The 20,239-nt window shown below is 34.1% G+C and overlaps 1 protein-coding gene across 3 annotated transcripts in view; it reads right to left on the bottom strand.

The window, feature by feature from the left end:
* The window catches only part of ABCA12 (ATP binding cassette subfamily A member 12), a 243,352-nt gene that overhangs the window by 81,738 nt on the left and 141,375 nt on the right, over nucleotides 1-20,239 (bottom strand). For 2 of the 3 annotated variants that reach the window (XM_031958095.1, XM_031958096.1), the window contains exons 15-22: nucleotides 19,595-19,851; nucleotides 19,379-19,491; nucleotides 17,592-17,716; nucleotides 12,466-12,639; nucleotides 8,759-8,923; nucleotides 5,621-5,834; nucleotides 5,211-5,350; nucleotides 2,995-3,114 (exon numbers count right to left, since the gene is read on the bottom strand). In XM_031958095.1, the coding sequence (XP_031813955.1) occupies nucleotides 2,995-3,114; nucleotides 5,211-5,350; nucleotides 5,621-5,834; nucleotides 8,759-8,923; nucleotides 12,466-12,639; nucleotides 17,592-17,716; nucleotides 19,379-19,491; nucleotides 19,595-19,851 (1,308 nt within the window). The remainder of the gene's footprint in view (nucleotides 1-2,994; nucleotides 3,115-5,210; nucleotides 5,351-5,620; nucleotides 5,835-8,758; nucleotides 8,924-12,465; nucleotides 12,640-17,591; nucleotides 17,717-19,378; nucleotides 19,492-19,594; nucleotides 19,852-20,239) is intronic. The other variant, XM_031958097.1, reaches the window with a different exon arrangement.

Raw genomic sequence — 20,239 nt, 5'->3', positions numbered from 1 at the left:
TGGTTTAGAAAAACTTGGAATTTCTGGCTAAATAAGTAAAGGTAATTGCAGTAACTAAAGAAGACCCTCTACTTACTTTCTTTGAAAATCTTCTACTGCTCAATTATTGATTGTCAGTGGAAATGGCTTTCTAATCATTCTCTAAAATCAGATGAGTATTTATACTTAAAAATACATTGTGGAAGGAAAGCAATTAGCAATGAAAAGTGGTTGCAAAACTCTTGAAAGAAAATATATTGTAAAGATTGGTCACAGCTAGTGAGGGAGCTTATGGTATATCACTCATTGTAAAATAAAAAAGCTGTTAAACCAAAATTAGAATAGTTAGCATAAAATACATAGAACATACAAGGAATGAGATTTTATTTCTCTGAATAGACATCTTTATAAATGAAAGAAGAAGAGACTGATGGTATGGTGTGCCTGGAATATGTGCATATCATCGCTGAAGTTTGCCTGTCTGATTCTATAGAGGTAGTTCAAACTTATTGAAAACTAGAGATCAAACACCTTTGTTATTTTTTTTTCCTGGTGCTTGTTATTTCATGTAAATAGTTTAAGCGACTCAATCAGGTACATTGACCCCTGATGTTACTACTTTGCCACCTATAACCATTTGATATCATTTTATAGATCTATATATGTTGTCTCCCAATTAGAATGTAAGTTCTTTGAGGGCAGAAGTGGTTATACATACCTCTATTTTTGTATCACCAGTGCTTAGTTCAACACCTGAGACACAGCTTGCTAGACTTAGGACACTTTTCCTTCAGTGAACAAAATCCTATCTTTTTTTAATTACTTTATTTTGTTTTGTTTCTTTTGTCCACATGTGTAGAAAGATAGAATGATATTCTCAAAATACATATTTGGGAACAGAATGAATGTGCTATATATCAGTTGGCCATATGTACAGAGAGCACCTGCACAGTATTTCCTCTATATTCATGGCTAATATTACCACAGTGGAAAAAAAAAGGTTTTCTACTTAGAAGGCATTCATCCCCTAAAAGGGAAAGTCTGATTCAGTGTGTGTTAAGTATCTCTGTGGGCAATACATTGCATTAGTTGCTATATCTAGCTATTTTTTCAAATCTTTTCAAGTTTTATATTTTAAAAGGTTACAAAACCAATTATATGTGCGTCATAATGGGACTTAAGTCTGGCTTGAGATTTCAACAAGAAGTAGTGATGAAATAGGTTCTTTTGGTTCTAATCAGAATACAGCATACAGTGGAGGAATCCAAGCAGTCTACCTCATGGGAGTTTTCAGGACTTGCTTGGGGCAGGTTTTAGAAATGCACTGCTGGCTTCTCTTCTGTCTCATTCCTCCTGGCATTATAGGAATACACTCAGCTATCAAAAGAGAACCGGTTTCTATTTTCCTAACATTCATATTCTATAGAAATAGAATAAACAATAAGGTATTACTCTATTGGGCTTGGTAAAACTATTCTTATTCTCTCAGGAAGTGAAAATGGATATGTAGATAAATGATTTATTTTGGCCTAGAGTATAGCAATAATTCTTCTATCAATTAATAATTCTTAGATGAACATGGTTGTAGTTTGTTTCCCAAGCATGCTATGTCATGGAATATGTCCATTGCCAATTTGACTAAGAAAAGTTTAATGAGAAATTACTGGAGATCTTCAAAAGAAAGCTAAATGATCATATATAGGAAATGCTGCAAGAGGGAATTCCTGATCAGGTATAGGTCAGACCAGATGGCCCCTAGTGAGTCTTCTAATCTCTGAGTCTGTGAGATTGGCTTATAACAGAAAACTAGTTATTCTTCCTCCTAGGAAAATTGGGGATTCTTTAGGTAAGTCCAAAAATGTTAACCGAGAAGCCAGAGGCTATATAACACCTGAGAATAAAAGTGGAAAAATATATTTGACTTTCATATCAAATTCTTAATGTATTAGTGCAACTGGAACATAATACCAACCTGAGATACTCCAAAAATCAAGTACAGTTTTCAGATTATTGTTAGTTTAATGATGTTGAAAGCTTTCCTTTAGTTGCAAGAGGAAAACACAATTGGGAGCAAGGTAAAATATAAAAGTTGTTCTTTAAGGATTCTCCCTGAAATCCTGGAAGATCTCTTCAAATTTAAGGTTCCTTCCTTTGATTGGTCAAGCTTCTCCTCAAAGATACAATTTAAGACAACTGCCCAACCCAACCATATTTACTTTTTATTCTTCTCAGGGATTTACTTCTGACTTTCTGGCTCTTTTTTCCCATTATGTCCTCCTCACATCCATTAATTTCTTGCTTCTTTTTATATGTTGTCTTCCCCCATTAAAAAGTAAGGTCATTGAAGGCAAAGGTTATTGATCTTTTTGTTCTTCTACTTCTATGGTTTAGCACAGTGCCTAATAATCTTTTTTTTATTTGATTTACACAGCATTTTCTAATTGTAAGTAGATATTGGCTACTTCTTTTCTCATAAATTCCTTGCAGGGTAAGTCATTGCTCTTAGAGGGAAATTATGTGAAGAAACTAATATTTCTTACTAAGATGTTGGTTACAAGCAACAAATACATAATAGCAGGAAAAATTTTGAGTTTTTAGTATCCTTACAATGGTCCCATATTGTCTATCAGAATTAATAAGATAAATAAGGAGATGTTGAAGGGAGATGGATTTCAGGGTCTCCTCTAAAAAACGTTTTCTACAATTAGGTGTGTTATAGAAGGAAATTGGCTTCCTTGGGAAGTAATTGGCTTCTCTTCACCTGGTTGGACCATCATTTGTTAGATATGGCATAGAGAAAATTTCTGTGCCCTCTGGGTAACACTAGATAGTCTTTGAGATTTCTTTTAACTCTGACATTCTGTTTTTTCCTTCTAATCCTGCTCATTTTAATCTATCCAGTGTAGCCATAAATTTTGCCTGGGTACCATCCACTTATTTATATAACAATAATAATTAACATCTCAAATAGTTGTCATGCTTATTAAGGTAGATGATAGAATCATACAGGATTACCTGAAGCATTGGGATGGTTTGGTTTAACAGATGGAATGAATTCATGAATAGTGGTGACTTATCCATCCACTCTTGAGATTTTTCTCTCAATTCTGCCAGTTGTCTCAGTGTTACATTAGACTAAAAAACAAAGAAGAAAAAAATTAATCTGTTAGGGATTTTCTATACTAACCTGTTACCTATTAATCACTTTTATGGAAATTGGTCTAAAGCAGTTAATTTTAACCAGGAGTCTGCAAAGTTGTTTTAAAAAAACATTTTGAAAACTATGTTTCAATGAAGTTAGTTTCCCTTGTAATCCTATGTTTTTTATTTTATGCATTATTCTGAGGGGTATCTACAAGTTTCACCAGATTTCCAAAGGGTGCCATGAGATTAAAAAAAAAGATTAAGAACTCCTAATCAAAAAAGTGAAATTAAAGTGAAAATAATTCCCTTTATTGTCAATGTTTTAAGCTTCTTTAAACTAGCTAAGTATTATTCATGAAAATTCTGAAGGCTTTTAGAATTATATATTTAAAGCTAGTCCAAGCTTAGCCTACTCCATCACTTTACAGATCGAGAAACAATGAGAAAATCTCAATATGGGTTTGAATCATATCTAGAATTCAAACCTAGAACCTCAGGCTCCAATATAGCAAGAACTTTTCCCAAGGATTTCTTTAATGTATTAGCGTGATGAATGATCTTTACATGTCTTTTCTGGGGGTTTCATAAATATACTGTTACTCCCAGTGTAGAAAGCAGACATCAAGTTGCATTAGGATTCTTTGTAAATAATAAATTTCCCTGTGATAATCTACAAGTATTTCAGAAACAAATGATTCTCAAAGAATTTGTGCATCGGTCTAAAGAAAGATTATCGAGATATATAGAGTATTTTTTGTGATAAGTTAGTTTAGTTTAGGGACATTCAGGTGTAATTTTTTTCAAAGCATCAGTTTAGCACATAGTGTAGCTTTTCTGTTCAACTTCAGAAATGTATTTAAAATGTCATAATTTTGGAACTGGATAGTTCCATTAATTCTTTATTTTTCCTCATCTCTTATTTTTCAGTTCTTCAAATTTATATGTTGATTCATTTGTTAACATAAGAAGCCAGTTTTCAAAATTCAGAAGCAATTTGGCAGGGAAAGGGATCCTGATAACCCTAGATCAATCTCTGGCTCTGGTAATTACAACAATGGTGTAAAATTCAAATAAAAACAGATTGCCTCAGGCAGTATATTGATCTGGAAAACCACATTTTAAGATTATCTATGTTGTATTGTATTTTTATTTATTTTGTCAAAATGTTCTCAATTCCATTTTAATCTGATTTAAACTACAGAAGTTGGTTTTCAGCTTGCCAGAGGAGAGTCTGACTTCTCTACTTTATAATTATACCTATATGGATGTGATCAGATCATTTCAACTTGTTGGGCATTCACGCCTATAAAAGGATAAGATTGTATTGGTTTCCAAGGTCTCTTAATGTTTTAAAATTTACATAAAGTGAAGATTCAGTAATATAGGAAGCATTTATGTTACAGACTAGTTTTTAGAAGAAATATAGAGGTCAGAGTTAAAGTCAGGAAGACTCAAGTTCAAGTCCTCCCTCAGACACTCCATGTGAACTTCAAGTGAATCATTTGAAGTCTCAGCCTGTTTTCTCAGCTGTAAAATTGGGATAATAATAGCACCGATCTCAGAGTTGTAATGAGAATCAAATGGAATAGCATATATAACATGTATTTTACAAATATTAAAGTGCTAGCTATTATTATATAAATAATATATTAATACAAAATATATAAATGATATATAATATATAAAATAATAGCATCTATAATGATATAGAATATTCTACATCATTACAGATGCTATTATTTTTATTTTTTACTATTTTATCTTTACTATAATGCCTACTTTTCTTATTTTGTTTTTATGTTAAGTACTGTTCATATACAAACTTTCTGATTCTTAATTTCTTGAAAATTTTGAGGTCTTTTCGTTTGCAATAACTCCATTTTGACAGTGGTATATTGACATGGTTTATATTTTTCCAAAGGATTAATTATACTGCTTTTCTACAGACAGTGCTAGTGATGGAAATTATTCTTGTGATTCTCAAGAAGGATGTTAATGGAGTAACTCTTAATGGCCTAGGTTTACAAATTGATTTATAAATTCATGCTATTTAAATAGGAAAATATCAGTTAGGTACATGTCCAAACCTTTTCCATAATCGCTTTTGTGGTTGGGGTATAAGGTGCATACATAATCTTTCCCAATAACAATGGTTTCAGGAAGGCCCAAATTACAGGTCCAGCAGGCATATTAACGATATCTTTATAAAGGGAAAAGCAAAATGGTGCTGCAAGGAGAAATAAAATAAATAATTAAATGCATGTACTTTAAATAGCTTTTTGATTACAAATTAACCTAGAGTGCTATAATTCAAAAAATTCAAATATTTTAAGGGGTAAATGGTTCTTTTCTGTTGTGTGATTTGCTTGGCTACTAGTTAGAAAATACCTTGACTTCCAATACATTTTGAATCCACTCTGAAACAACTGAGAAACTCTAAACTAACAAATCTTCTTGAAAATGGCATTTTTGTGGTGCTCATTTCAAGCCCACTTACTTGCAGTCAAGGGAATTCCATATTTTAAAGCTATTTGTTTTTTGCTCAAGTTGTAGGTCAAAGGGTCTTTAGTGTGGTTGCCCCCTTTGGGCTTCTGTGAAGAGGGCAACATGGCTGTTAAGTAGTCAGTAGTGATTCCTTGAGAGCACAAGGCTTGAGAGATGGTGCTAAATGATCCTTCAGGGCCGTTAACATGATGGTTTCTATATATTGCCTGTGGGAGAAAAATCAGAGGCATATTAATTAAAATAAATCACTTGAAAAAGACCCAGCTGCATTAAAAAAAAAAAAAACTCAGCTCCCTAGATTTCGACGAGTTTCATCAAATAACATCCATTCATCAAATAATCTTCATTATAACAATAATGACAATAATACATAAAAATTAAAATAACAAAAATAACAATGATAAATAATATTTATATTGTGCTGTAAGGTTTGCAAAACAATTTACAGGGTATGACAATTAAACCTCACAACAACTCTCTGAAACAATTATCTGCAGTTTAAAGATGAGGAAGCTGAGAATTACTAACAATTATATTACTAGTCAATGTCTGAGACAGAATTTGAACTCCAGCTTTTTCTGACTCCTAAGTTCAGCACTTTATTCACAGTTTCACCTAGATGCCCTTCAAAATAGGGACATGGCATTGGATTTGCTGAATATAACTAAATAAGATCTCCAATCAGATGAAAGCTATGGAACAGTTAAGTTTCAACATGGAATCAAAAGACCCTGCATGGGCTACATCTATATGAACTCAACCAGTAAGATGTTGACAAAGAAGTATTAGACAAATGATTGAATCAGACGGATTTATTGATTAAAAAAAAAACCCAAAGAGATTTATAATGACAATTCAGGACCAGGTTATTGCCACCAGAAATTAGAGAAGGGTTCTCTTTAAGAGGGCTTATTGATCAATGCAAGTTATACATGGAAACAGTCAATACTGTTCAACACATCACTGTCAGTTAAAAAAAAAAATTAACACCTACTGAATAACTAGCAAGACATGCCCTGGGGGCAAGAAATCAATTTCAGAAGTTTGCTATGTTCTGTAGAAGAACAGCTTACATCTCAATGGTTTTATTCAAGTATAAAAGACACTTATTTTATCTAACAAAGGAGTAAGTTCAAAGAACATTAAATGTTAAAAAAAATAGTAATAAAATAATGACTTGATTTAGGACAATTTTAACCTAAATTTCTCCCAAAAGTATGAGGACAAGATGAAAAATAATCATAAGGAGATAGTGTGGTATAGTGGGACTACAGAGTGGGAATTAGAAATTGGAAGAACTAAATGCAAGGCTTAGCTGGAACATGTATTGTCATTGTGATCATTTAATCTTTTATTATCTGTAGGCAATTCTTCTTTTATTAAAGCTTTTTATTTTTCAAAACATTTGCATGGATAATTCTTCAACATGAATCTTTGCAAAACCTTGTGTCCCAATCTTCCTCCCTGCCTTCTCCCACCCTCTTCTCTAGATGGCAGGTAGTCCAATATTTATTAAACATGGTAGTTGTATAGGTTAAATCTGATATATGCATACATATTCATTCAATTATCTTGCTGCACAAGAAAAATAAAATCAAACCAGAAAAAAATGAGAAAGAAAAGAAAATACAAGCAAACAACAACAAAAAAATTTCTTGTGAAAATGCTATGTTGTAGTCCACACTCAGTTCCCACAGTCCTTTCTCTGGGTGTAGATGGCTCTTTTCATCACAAGACCATTGGAACTTGCCTGAATCACCTTATTGTTGAAAAGAGCCACATCCATCAGAATTGATCATCATATAATCTTGTTGCCATATACAATAATCTCCTGGTTCTATTTACTTCACTCAACATCAGGTCATGTAAATCTCTCCAGGCTTTTCTGAAATCATCCTCCTGATTATTTCTTATAGAACAATAATATTCCATAACATTCATATACCATAACTTATTCAGTCATTCCCCAACTGATGAGCATCCACTCAGTTTCCAGTTTCTTGCCACTACAAAAAGAGCTTAGGCAATTGTTTAAACTAAGAGTTTGTAAGAGTTGCCCATCTAAATTTGTAGAGGTAGCTTTCTTAGTTGTGGTTATCTGTGTCAACGAAATCTCAGGTCCAGCCCAAATACCAAGAACAAAAATTACATATTACATTTTATAGTTTAAAACCATAGTTTATAGTTTTGAGCTCTGCAAATAACTATAATTCATAAACGCAATATACTTATGTGTGTGTATGTACACATATAAGTGTGTATAAATGATAGATAGATGGATAGATGCATGTGTATGATGTATACATCCATCCATCTATCTATCTATCTATCTATTTATCTATCTATTTTTAGTTCCCTTCTTTGCTACTATATTCCTTACCATCACACATGTGAGACACATAGTACTCACCAATTTAGCTTTCTATATGATCAGTCTAAGAGATTCTAACACTTAGGGACTGAGGGTAAAAGGAACAGAATAAGCATTTGAAGTTCTATGTTCCAGGCACTATGCTAAGCATTTTATAAATATTAACATAAATATTTCATATATAACACCGCATATTATATATATATATATTTCATCTTCACAACTCTGTGAGATATAGGTACTATTATTGTTTCCATTTTACAGTTGAGGAAACTGAGGTAGACAGAAGTTAAGTGTCTTGCCAATGATCATAAAGCTAGTAAGTGGATATCAGATCTTCCTGAGTCCAGTCCATCTCACTACACATTACGCTGCTTAGCTACCTCATACCTATTGGGAGGTTTTATCTCTTTATTATATACAGCAGATGCTGGGTATAGCTCAGTGACTATGATTCAATGATATGCTAGAGCCAGCTCAAATTTGTTTATGAGTTACAGTTGTTAAATTTTCAGTGTGGGCATCTACACCTCAGGAATCAGCAAACAGAACAAATCAGCGCTTGATTTTGTTGGGTTTTTGATTGTCTATATTTAAGAAAGTGATGGAGAAAACATTTAATAATTCAGATTAAATGGAAGTGTGAGATGAATTGTTTTTTGCCAGGAAGACATTTATTAAACACTTATCAATACACAACTGGTAATATTTCTACAGAGATTTTATAGAAAGAGTATTATTAGTTAGTCCTATTCATACCTGGGATAATGGCACACTTCGAGACAGGTGTATTTGTTTTAGTGACCTCATTTTGTCGAACAGTGGTTGGGTGCCATTAACCATTTGATTGAGAAAGACTTTCAGTTTTATAATGAGTTCTATCACTTTATCTACTGGCTCTTGATCTTCTCTAGGGAAAAATACCTAATAAAAATGGAAACAAAACAAATGATTTGAAAAAGTCTATGAAGTTCTGGCCAGCTATGTAATTCACTATCTATCCTGTCATTCATAATCATACACTACACACCAAGAAAGCAGAAAATCTTGTATACTTCAACTAATGTACCCAATTCACCTCATTCAGGCAATTTCCTAACATTTTGTTTGTGTGATACTAAAAGAAGAAATCAGGAAATTATACCATGCTTCATAACTGGCAGAGATTCCTAGACCATCAGGTGTTAGTTTGCATTTTTTAATAGATGACCAGATAATTAAAACCACTTGTAACCCACCTTATTGTAAATTGACCAAATTTAACTATTGTTTATATTTAAATAAGAGGAATCACAATTATTTTGGAATGTCGCCTATTGATTCCTACATAATTTTTCTAAATCACAATCAATTTATTTCACCACTTGATATGAATATGTGTTTCTAGGTTGATATGAATAAATTCTTTTTTTTTTAAACCAGAAGCTAATTTTCCTTTCCAGTCAGTATCTTTGAAGCATTAAGTAGTGATCCTCCATTTGTCAAACACATAGTCATCAATCCTACATTGGGATTTTCCCATAGGAATATGATTACCACCTTAGACAGGCTTTATCTGCTAGGAAAAATTAGAGAGCTGCTTAATTACTGGATTCCCACAAGAAATACCATATCTGGTTTCTGCTCTGCAGGAGCATTTCACAGAAGGAAATGGAAATGCAAGGGAATGAAATAAATATGATGGAATGAAGAAAATAGCTTTGCTTCCTGTGTGTCTTGGATTGCACTTTGTACAAAATGTTTTCAGCTATAAATCATTAGAAATAGGAAACCAAAACATTATCATTCTTAGTGTTATATTGCACCCAAAACAGCCCATCAGATTTAGGCCTATAAATCCCAACTGTTTTCAAGAACCCATTTTTTTCCCAAATCTCTCACTGTGTGCGTAAATGTGTGTGTATGTGAATGTCTGTCTCTCTGTCTCTGTCTCTATCAGTGTGCATGTGTATATGTGTGTCTGTTTGCCTCTGTCTCTTTGTTCTATTTCTCTCTCTGTGTGTATATGTGTTTGGGGTTGGGAAGAACACTAAAAACAAAGGATAGGGATCTATGATTTCTATGATGGACCTATGATTTCATTGATAGAGAGAACCCCTAGATGAGAAAACTCCCTTTACCAGTGTAGTTTGGCCCATTGTGGGCAACTTCTCTGAGAGGGAGGCCAATGGCACAAACAGGTTAAAGGTTTAGAGGCAGAACTAGAAGCCCAGTTGCCTGGCTCTGAGGGTGGTTCCCTATGCTACACAGCTTATGAATTTATGAAATGGAAATTCAGAGTAATGTGATTGCTCAGTGTTATTGCTCCAATCAATTTAATTCTATCAGCATTAAAGAGTGCTTGATGTGTACATGGGGCTTACTAAATTAAGCATATTTACTAGACTAAAGATATAAAGATTAATAAAATGAAACAGTCCCTGTCCTCAAAGGAATTACATTCCATATATATATATATATATATATATATATATATATTTCAGAATTTGGAAGCTATAGTGAAGATAGTCTTTTGGTGTTGAGTTTGCATATTTGTCTTGCAATTTTCATATTCACTACATAAATATACATTTCATATCTTCTAAATGTAGAGTACACTAATTGCTGAAAAATTCCAGCCCTAGAATGATAGAGATTTTCCATTCTTTTTCAACATGCATTTATCTATTCATGCCTCTTCACCATATATTTTGCAAAATCACAAGGTAATAGATTTAGAGCTAACAGATAGCACAAAGGTCAAAGCCAGACCTCACTTTTTAGGATTAGAAAACTGAAACCCATAGAGTTTGAGTGATTTACCCAAGATTACACAATTCTAGAGATGAAATTCAAACCCAGGCCTTCTGCCTCCAAATCTAACACTTTTCATTCTACCGTGCTTTATATTTATAACCCAAGCCCCTGCCAGAAAATAGCAGAGCTTTATTCTATTGCTGGTTATTCCCATGAAATAGGGATCCTAACTTTTGATTGTTAGAGAGCAAATAATGAGTGTCATGGAGCTTTTAACATTTGGGCCAATTAGAAAATCCTACTTGTATAGTTCTAGGATAGCATCAACAAATCCCAGAAGGCAGACATACAGCATAGGCTACTACATCCCACCCTTCTCAGCCCCCACTCCAAGAAGACATGGGCTGCTGCCATTTTTTGTTGGTTTCTCATAGGATGCAATATGCTAGAATAAAAAGAGAATTTTGCAAGGAGATGCATTAACATTTGAAGATTACAAAGAGCAGATTTAGATTTGATGTAAGGAAAAACTTCTTAATGCTTAGAGTTATCCCAAAGAATGGAATGAAGTGTCTTCCCTCTAATAGAAAGGTCTTCAAAAAAAAAAAAAGATTGAATGAGTACTTGCTGACCACTTCATCTGCTGCCCTACCTGATTTCAACTCCATGGAATAAGAGGCCCATTCCAAATTAAGCTCCACAAATCTCATCAGTATTCTGCTAATTCAAATCTTGACTGATACCATGTCCCTCCTTGGATGGTAGAATACCAAACTCCCATCAACACCTTCCTTTATAGAGGACAGAAACTTGACTTTGTGACTCACACTTGCTCTGCTAGGTTTCAATTTCATGTAAAAAGATACCTCTTGGTGTCCCCTCTCCCCTACTCCCAGTTTCCTTCCTTTATGTATTATCTTTCCCATTAGATTATAAACTCCCTGAAGGCAAACACTATCTTTTTATTAACTGTATTCCCTAAGTTTAGCATAGTGCCTGGCAAATGCTAAACACTTAATAAATATTTATTGGATTGGATTATTGAGTGTATATGTTTGAATGAGGATTACTTTTTGGGTACAGGTTGAACTGGTCACTGAAATTGTCTTTTCAGCTCTAAAATTCCCTGATTCTGTGATCTTATAAGGATTAAATCTTTTTAACTTCCCCTTTCTTCTTTCACCTTATTTTTGCAGGTACTAGACACACACAGATATAGAAGGAATTGTTCTTTCTTTGTTCTGGGGGAAAATCATGGGTCTCTGGAGCTAGGGCAGGGGAAGTTAGGAGAATAAAGGAATCATTGTTATCATTATAGAACTTTTCCAGTCTCATTGCTTCAAAGACCTAATTTGCATTTTCAAAGCCCGAATTTTGGGTTCCCAAAAATGCAGCTGGAGAAGGAAATGGCAAGTCAGTTTGATATCTTTGCCAAGATCTTTTCCAGTATCTTTCCCAAATGGGGTCACAAAAAATTGGATATGACTAAAAACAATTGAACATGGAGCAAAACAAAATAACCAATTAATGGCTTTAGCTATGGTTTTTCTCTATTGGGAATGAGTGGAGATGCATTTGAGATATAAAATCCTGGAAATTTCCAAAGCAATAATCTCATAGTTGCCTAAGTGAACCTCTTTTCTGCTGTTGTCAAGAACATTAGTGAATTTTTAAATAGTAATTAAAGTAAAAGCAAAAGATAGCTGACTGACAACACAAACAATATTTACCTTGTAGGTAAAGTTATAAATGTCCAAGTAATGCAGAAGTGTAATTCCTGTAAGATAGGATAGACGGGATCTCTCTGGAATGGATAGGTTGCAGAATTCCATCATTTCGACTTCCAATTTCAGATCAGTGACATTAGAATCACAAGGATACAGCCAGAATATATGAGAAATGATCTGTAGTTTTGAGGGAAAAATATTTTTTCATTAGCCTGCCTTAATATGACTCATTCATCCTCCCATTTTGAGTGCTATCATATTTCAGCTTTAAAGTACAACAAATATTTTATCATTAGAAACCTAAATGTCTTTCTCCCACCCTTTTTCTTTGCTCCTTTTCTCCTTTATCCCTTCTAATTTTTTTGGTTCCTTTTTCTTGTTTTTAAAGTTCTCAGTACCATCAGATAAGCAGTATCCATATGTAATACTGACAGACCTAAGGCCTGGGCATTGAAACAGGGAAAAACAAACTGGAAGTAAAGGGGAAGAAAAAGAAAATAGTAAGAATAAACAGAAAAGAGACTAGGGAAGAATAGAGAGAAAAAAACAAAAGGGAAGATTTAGAAATTCTCTCATTTTACATATATAGACAGTTCAGGATTTAGAAGATATGGTAAAGATATTTTTTGGGTTCTTTTTAAGTTTACAATATTTCAAGTCTGACCTAGACTCACTATATTGTTCTACCCAGGTATTAACTCAGAGTTAAATTATAATAATAATAGTTCATATTTTTATAAGGTATTTTGGTTTTTCAAAATACTTTCCTTCCAACATACATTTGAAATAGTTGGAGCTAGTAATTTTATGGGCAGCTAGTTGTTGCAACAGATAAGAGTTGTAGGCTCAGAGTCAGGAAGACTCATCTTCCTGAGTTTAAATCTGACCTCAAACAGTTACTAGTTATGTGATTCTTAAGTGACTTACCCCTGTTTGCCTCAGTTTCCCCATCTATAAAATGAGCTGGAGAAGGAAATGGCAAACTACTCCATTATCTTTCCAAGAAAACCCAAAATGGGGTCACAGAGAATTGGGTATGACTGAAAACAACTGAAGAAATGATCTTATTGCTCTAGAATCATAGATTTAGAAGTACAAAGGCTCTAGGAGTCCATTTAGACCAGCTCTTTCATCTCACTGGGAAACTGAGGCCCAATGAATTTAAGTAACTTCATTAAGGTCATCATATTCCTTTTTAAAGTGAAGTTGAATGACTTGTCCAGTCACTTTGCCCATAAATCAAAACAAGAACTCAGACCCAAGTATTTGTTCTTTCTGTTCCTCAAGAAGCATTTATTAAGTACCTAACATGTGCCAAGGACTTTGCTAAGATTGGTGATACAGAGGTAAAAATAGTCCCTGCTCTCAAGGAGCTTATAACCTGATAAAGGGAGGTAAACACACAAACAAGAAGATATATATACAGGATATATTGGAGCTAATATACTATTAGAGTAGGCAGAGAAGAGGCAGGCTTTTAAAATATACATCTTTATTTTGGTTAAGACGCTGTGTTAGGTAATGGAGATAATAAGACAAGAAAAAAATAGTCTTTGCGCTTAAAGATCTTACATTCCACTTCTGCTTATATATAGCTTTACATGCAGAGATGTATGACTATTTGAGAATGTTAAGGGAAGTAGGACCAATTGCTCATACCAGCCTTTTCACATTTCTTTGTATCACAAATTACTATTTGAAGTTGGTTTGATGGTGGTTGTCCTTTGTTCCTAAGGAGGAACAAAATGACATTACTATGTTAGAGTCAAGTTACAGTGTGTCTGACTGGGGCTGATCAGACCAATATGAGCTCGGAATGCTCTGCCACAGGCTGGATATAAATAGTCCCTATGAACATTTAGGGCAGCTTCTCTAACTTTGGGCATCTCGCAGTTCTGAGCTAATTCAATTCTGATTTCCTCCTAGAGCACAGAATCTTCTCTGATGAAGGCACTCCATGCTGGGTCGTCCTGTGTCTGTCTCCCATGCCATGCAACCAATTATTGCATATGTCAACATAAAGCCTTCTGAGATACCCCCAGGGGAATTTCAACAGTGTTCATAGATTTCCATTGAGTTAAAAAAAAAAAAAAAAGGCCAAAAGGACCTGAATTTTGAATCAAATGACCAGAGTCTGACTCTGGCAGTTACTAACTGTATGAACTTCTACTGGACATTTTAGTCCATCAACCAACCTGTATTAAATGCTTATTATAAATCAGGCTAAGTCCTAGGGTCTAAAAAAAGGGAGAAAGTAAGGAGTTCTCATTCCTCTCTTGGCCTGTTTCCTCCTTAGAAAATAATCCCTGAAGAGTTTATCTGGATAATCTTGTTTAAAAACTAACAACAAATAAACCAAAAAACCCTAAAGCAAAAATCATCATCATCACAAGGCAATCTAACTTCAGCCAATTAAAAAATTATTCTGAAGGCCAGTGTGACTTTTCACAAATGTGAATCATGAAAAGTAGTTTATTTTTACCACAAATGTTCTAAATCTATTGTCCTTTGATCCTAAAATATGTGTGATAATGGATACACTTTTCACAAAAACATACAAGTCATAGGATGACACAAGATCCATTACCAGAAAATCAAGGTACAAGTTGGAGGACTGGAGGTCACAAGGAAGGTAATTACCTCTTGGTCAACTTGGCTATGTGCAAGAAATTTCCAGTAATGTTAAACCGAGGCAACCTTACACTACCAGAAATATGCTTCTATAATGAGTCAATCCAAAATAGATACCATTTTATATCTTTTAGAGATAGAGACTCTGTAGACTGAGCTATGGGAATCAAAAAGATGAAAGGCAAATAGGAGAGCCAGGGGATGACACATGATAAGGGAAAAGGGAGAGAGGGCAAGAGAGAGTGAGAAAGAGACACACAGACAGGCATACAGATGGAGAGAGAGACAGACAGACAGACAGACAGAGAGGGACAGAAATAGAAACAGAGAGACAGAGAGAAAAAGAGAGAAAGGGGGAGGGAGAGAAACAGACAGAGACAGAGAGACAAAGAAAGAGAAGAAAAGGGAGAAGGAAAGGGAGAGGACAAGGGAGGGAGAAGGGAAGGGAAAGAGAGACAGAGACAGACAGACAGTATCAGAGAGAAAAGGGAGGGAGAGAGGAAGGGAAAGATAAAGATAGGGGGAGAGACAAAGACAGAAAAAGGAAAAGGGAGAGACAGAGACACTGAGAGACAGAGAGATAAATAAAGTGCCTAATACAATTAAACTCTGTGAAAAGAGGAGAGTATTATAAGTGGGAATATGGAAGAATTCCCCTTTTCCTTTCTTTACCAGAAAGAAAAAGAAAGTTTTTGAAAATAAGAACTCTGGGAAAGTGATTTCTTCATAGCTTTTGAGAATAATAAGAACTCTTGCTGTCCATCCATGTGTTCTTGTTTTTTTTTTTTTTTAAACAAGATCAAAATGATTCTATTTTTCAGAAGCAAAAAACATGATTGCAAAATCAATACTGAAATTAGAACTTAGGTTCACATAAGCCAAAGGAGAACTCAAGGGGAAAAACCAAATGGATGGTGTTTGCTATCGCAAGGGACAGCAAAGTACAGGCTATAGGGTTAGAGTTTTCTAGGGGGAACTCATTAACAGGGCATCAGCAAATGGAAACGTCTGTGTTTTTGTACATTGAGACTTCTTTCAAAGACAACTTCAGTGGTTTTCCAATGGTCTAAAACAAGAGAGCGGACTTCCCAGAAAGCCATTCATGGCATGTTTATAAATGAATCTTTAACTGTGGTACCTCTGCTTCTTGTTTTATTTATTTATTTTTAAATTTTCCTTACAGACTTTCTACCAAAGAAGCAAGAAAAAAATCTGAAGCATATATCTAATCTCAAACAGTTAAAACATGGCACCACGGGCCAACATAAATTTCCACAAATACCATATTCTGATCACAAAATTTGATTCTAAGTACAACTTTGAGACATGTAACATCATTTTTTAATTTTTAAAGTGTTTTTAAACATTTTGTTTTTGCTTTTTCCAAGAAGTTGCATTGGGGATAGAAAATAATTGTTTCTCTTAACTGGGTCACTAGAACACAGGGACTTTGACTTAATTGAGATACTCTCCTTCAATGTAAAAAGTCCCTTCAGTTACATAGAAATAATCAATAAGCATTTATTAAGTGCTACTACAAGTCAGTCACTAGGCTAGATGTGGGGATAAAAATACTAAAATGAAACTTTTCTTCAAAAAAGCTAATATTCTTTTGGGGGAGGTATTATATATGCATATATATATCTATATCTATCTATATCTATCTATCTATCTATATATATATATATATATATATATATATATTTGTGTGTGTGTGTATATAAGGAGTGTGATCCCTAGAGTGGAAAATATGCTTTTGCTTTTGGCTAGATGATAATTGGCACAAAGGTTCTGCCCACTCCAGTCTCTGTGACCAATCATCTCTTATGCAAATTCCACCTCTGACAATCAGCAGGTATTGTGTCACCTTAACAAGGTACATATTTTTCAGGCAAGAGCCAAGACATGTGTTGAACTCCATTCAACCCCTTACACATCAACCCATCACATAAATGTGTACAAAGTCTGTACAAAAAAGAAAGGAAAAATAATTTGGGGAGGGCACTAGAAGATGAAAGGATCAGGAAAGGCTTCAGATGGCACTGAAGTTTGAGTATATGCAAACTAGAAATTCTAAGAGGTAGAGGCAAGAAGGGAGGCAAGGACAAAAGCATGAAGATATAAAATAATCTGTCCTGTATAAGGGACTTTAAAGAGCCTTTAGGATATGTCAGGAGATTCCAAAAGAATTCCCAGGAACAGGAAGAGGAGAAGAAAAGAGAGGAAAGGACATTTTATTTCTCTCTCTGAGACTCAGCTTCCAGCTCTGAACCTACATATAATCCACTGAGAAAGGAAGAGAAATAGGAACTTCAGTGTTCACGGTGTTGCTTCAGGGCACTGTAAAATCTCTTAGAAGATAAACCTTGCATACATCTCTGCCTATAGGGCAGAGTTATATTAGTGACAAATGTTGAATGTGACAAATGTGACAAATGCTAACTGTTACTTCAGCTTTACAAACAGTGGAATTGGGTACAAAGTCTTTCATAGTATACCTCAGTTCTGTTTTCAGGGATGGGCATTGCCAAGAGTGTATCAATACTTGTATTGGGCATTCCTGTTGTTCTCTGGAGATCTACTTTCAGCTGGTCAATATTTTTAAACATATCTATTAATTGACCTTTAAAGGAAAAAAAACACATTGGATTTGGGTTACAATACCATACTTTTATTCATTTTTTAGCCCCACTGAATCTATAGAACCCTCCACAATTTTTTAAAGAGTAAAGTATATATTTTCATAGATGCCCTGGGCCATGATCAAAATATTTCTCACTTCTGGCAAATGATTTGCTATGCTAAGAACTCTACCTGTCCATTTAAAATTAATTCTTATGAAAATCTCATTATCCCAAGGCATTCTAGTACTGGGGAGGGAGACATGGAGAAAGAAGTGGAAAGGACTAGATTTAGTTAGAAGACCCGAGTTTAAATCTTAATTCCATGAAACCTCGTTGATTGGCAATTTTTTCATCTGTGAAAGAGAGATAATGATATTTATACTACCTACATCACAGGATTGCAACAAGAATCAACTGTTTTTATACATGTGGATGTATATAAATAAATATAGTATTTTATCAATGTCAGCTTTTATTATTATCTCAAAGAAACAAGTTAATTTATGACTTGAATTTCTATGCAGTGTTCAAAATTAAGTTATTAGTGATCCAGAGAATATGTAGTTGGTTCCTCACAGAATATAGAAGTGTCTTGACAAAACTGGAAGTCATTAAATATTTCTTGGTTTGTAAAATCACAGAAAATCAAATTAATTTATGTCCCAAGTTTGTATCATTACCATATATTGAGCAGGGATGTGGATTTGACCTCTAAAATTCCTTTTAAAACCTTGATTTCTATAATTTCATACCATCTTCCCATATAGTCTTTGGAACACACACTCAAAATGTGTCAAAGCTACCACATTCAAAATATGAATAGAAATATGTAAAACTCAAAATGGTTCTAAGGCAGTGACTACAATTATTACTTTTGTTTGGGCATAATTGCTTTCCCATTGCATGCATAATGAAATAATAACAATTGTATTCCCCTTTCTCAGCAGATCACAATCTCCACTCTGCAAATACCGTTTTTATTATTTTTATTATGCTTCTTTTATGTAAATGTGCTTTCTTTTATTTTTGGACTTTGGTTCTACCCAGTCTTATAGCTGGCTACAAGTTGACAAAAATTCTAAATGCCTGTCTTTTCAACGTGGAGATATGCTAAGAAGGCATACATTCTATTACAAGAAACAAATGTTCAGGAGCCAGGACATTGATGGAAGGGTCTTAGATAAGAGGTCTTTAGACAGGACTGCTTTTTTCTCCTTAGATTTTTACATATGAGACAATTAGCTACATCTGATTTTTTTTCCCTGTAAAAGCAACTGACATGTAGTGTGCTCTTAATATAGCCAATTAAAAAGTAGAAGATGTAAATAAATTTAATTTATAATAATAATATAATATATATAATTATATACAGCATATAATTATATATAATATAATAATAACAAATAAAAAAAATTTAAAAATATCATTTGCTCTTAGCTTAAAATCTTTGTGCACTCTCCTCCTCCCTGAGCTCACTGGGTGACTTTGGGCAAGTAAGGTAATATTTCCTAGCCTTACGTTTTTCACATGTAAGAAATGATAGTCAAGGAAGTTGTTTAAGTTCCTTCAAAAACTGAAAGGACTCATCTCTTCTTAAACTGCACTATAAGAAGTACGTGCATGCTAATAAGTCAGATTTTCAAATATGGATGGGAAAACACCTGGTTTTTCAGAAGCAGTTGCGCTGTTATTGACATGCAGCAAGGGTTCTACGACTGGTATTAACTGTGTGATATTTTCCAAGTAATTCATTTGCAACACCTGTTCTAGGAACCTGGAACAAAATAGAAAGAGAATAAAATATTCAACTGAGCATTTCAATAATTTTAGAAAGATTCTGCCAGGGTGGGAAAAAAAAGACAATGGAGAAAACTTACCGATCCATGTTTAAATTAATTTTGTTTGGATCCCCAGTAAGCAAATCCTTTAGCTTCTGAGATATGATATTGTCATGGTTCAGTAAACCTGCTGCAATTTCTGTGCCGAGCTCAGCTGCTTCAAGGAATTGCATGTGGAAGTGACTCCCTTCACATAGCTTTCCAAAGCTAATATTAGGAAACTGGCAGGTTTCTTCTATCGAATCGAAGATCTCAGATTCACAAAGAAGTTTGGTCACGTTTCGGAGTTGTAGCAGCTTTTCAAAACAACAACAAAAGTTATGAGGAAACATGAGAATTCAGTATTGTATTGTAGCCTCTTTCTATGCGCCGCACCTATGTGCACAATCAGCCAATGGAAGGTCTGGACATGGCAGAATGTTTTCCCACTTTGAGTTAAAGGTCCTGGATTCAATCATATCCATTAAGTGATTTGGGGGAAATCTTTAAGCTCCTTTAATTTCCTCATCTGCAAAATGGGAAGTTTGAAATAGATGCCTGGGTAGCCCCATTCAGCTCCAGATGTATCATTCTATAATCTTTGTTCCTATTAGACTCTTAAAATGTTAACATTAAATGTATCTCCGTACTCTCTTTGAAGTAGTGAGAAAATATCAATGTAGTATATGACATACACTGTCAAGA

Source organism: Sarcophilus harrisii, chromosome 3, assembly GCF_902635505.1.
Source record: "Sarcophilus harrisii chromosome 3, mSarHar1.11, whole genome shotgun sequence".
Taxonomy (NCBI): Eukaryota; Metazoa; Chordata; class Mammalia; order Dasyuromorphia; family Dasyuridae; genus Sarcophilus; species Sarcophilus harrisii.
This window is presented reverse-complemented; position numbering and strand designations above follow the sequence as displayed.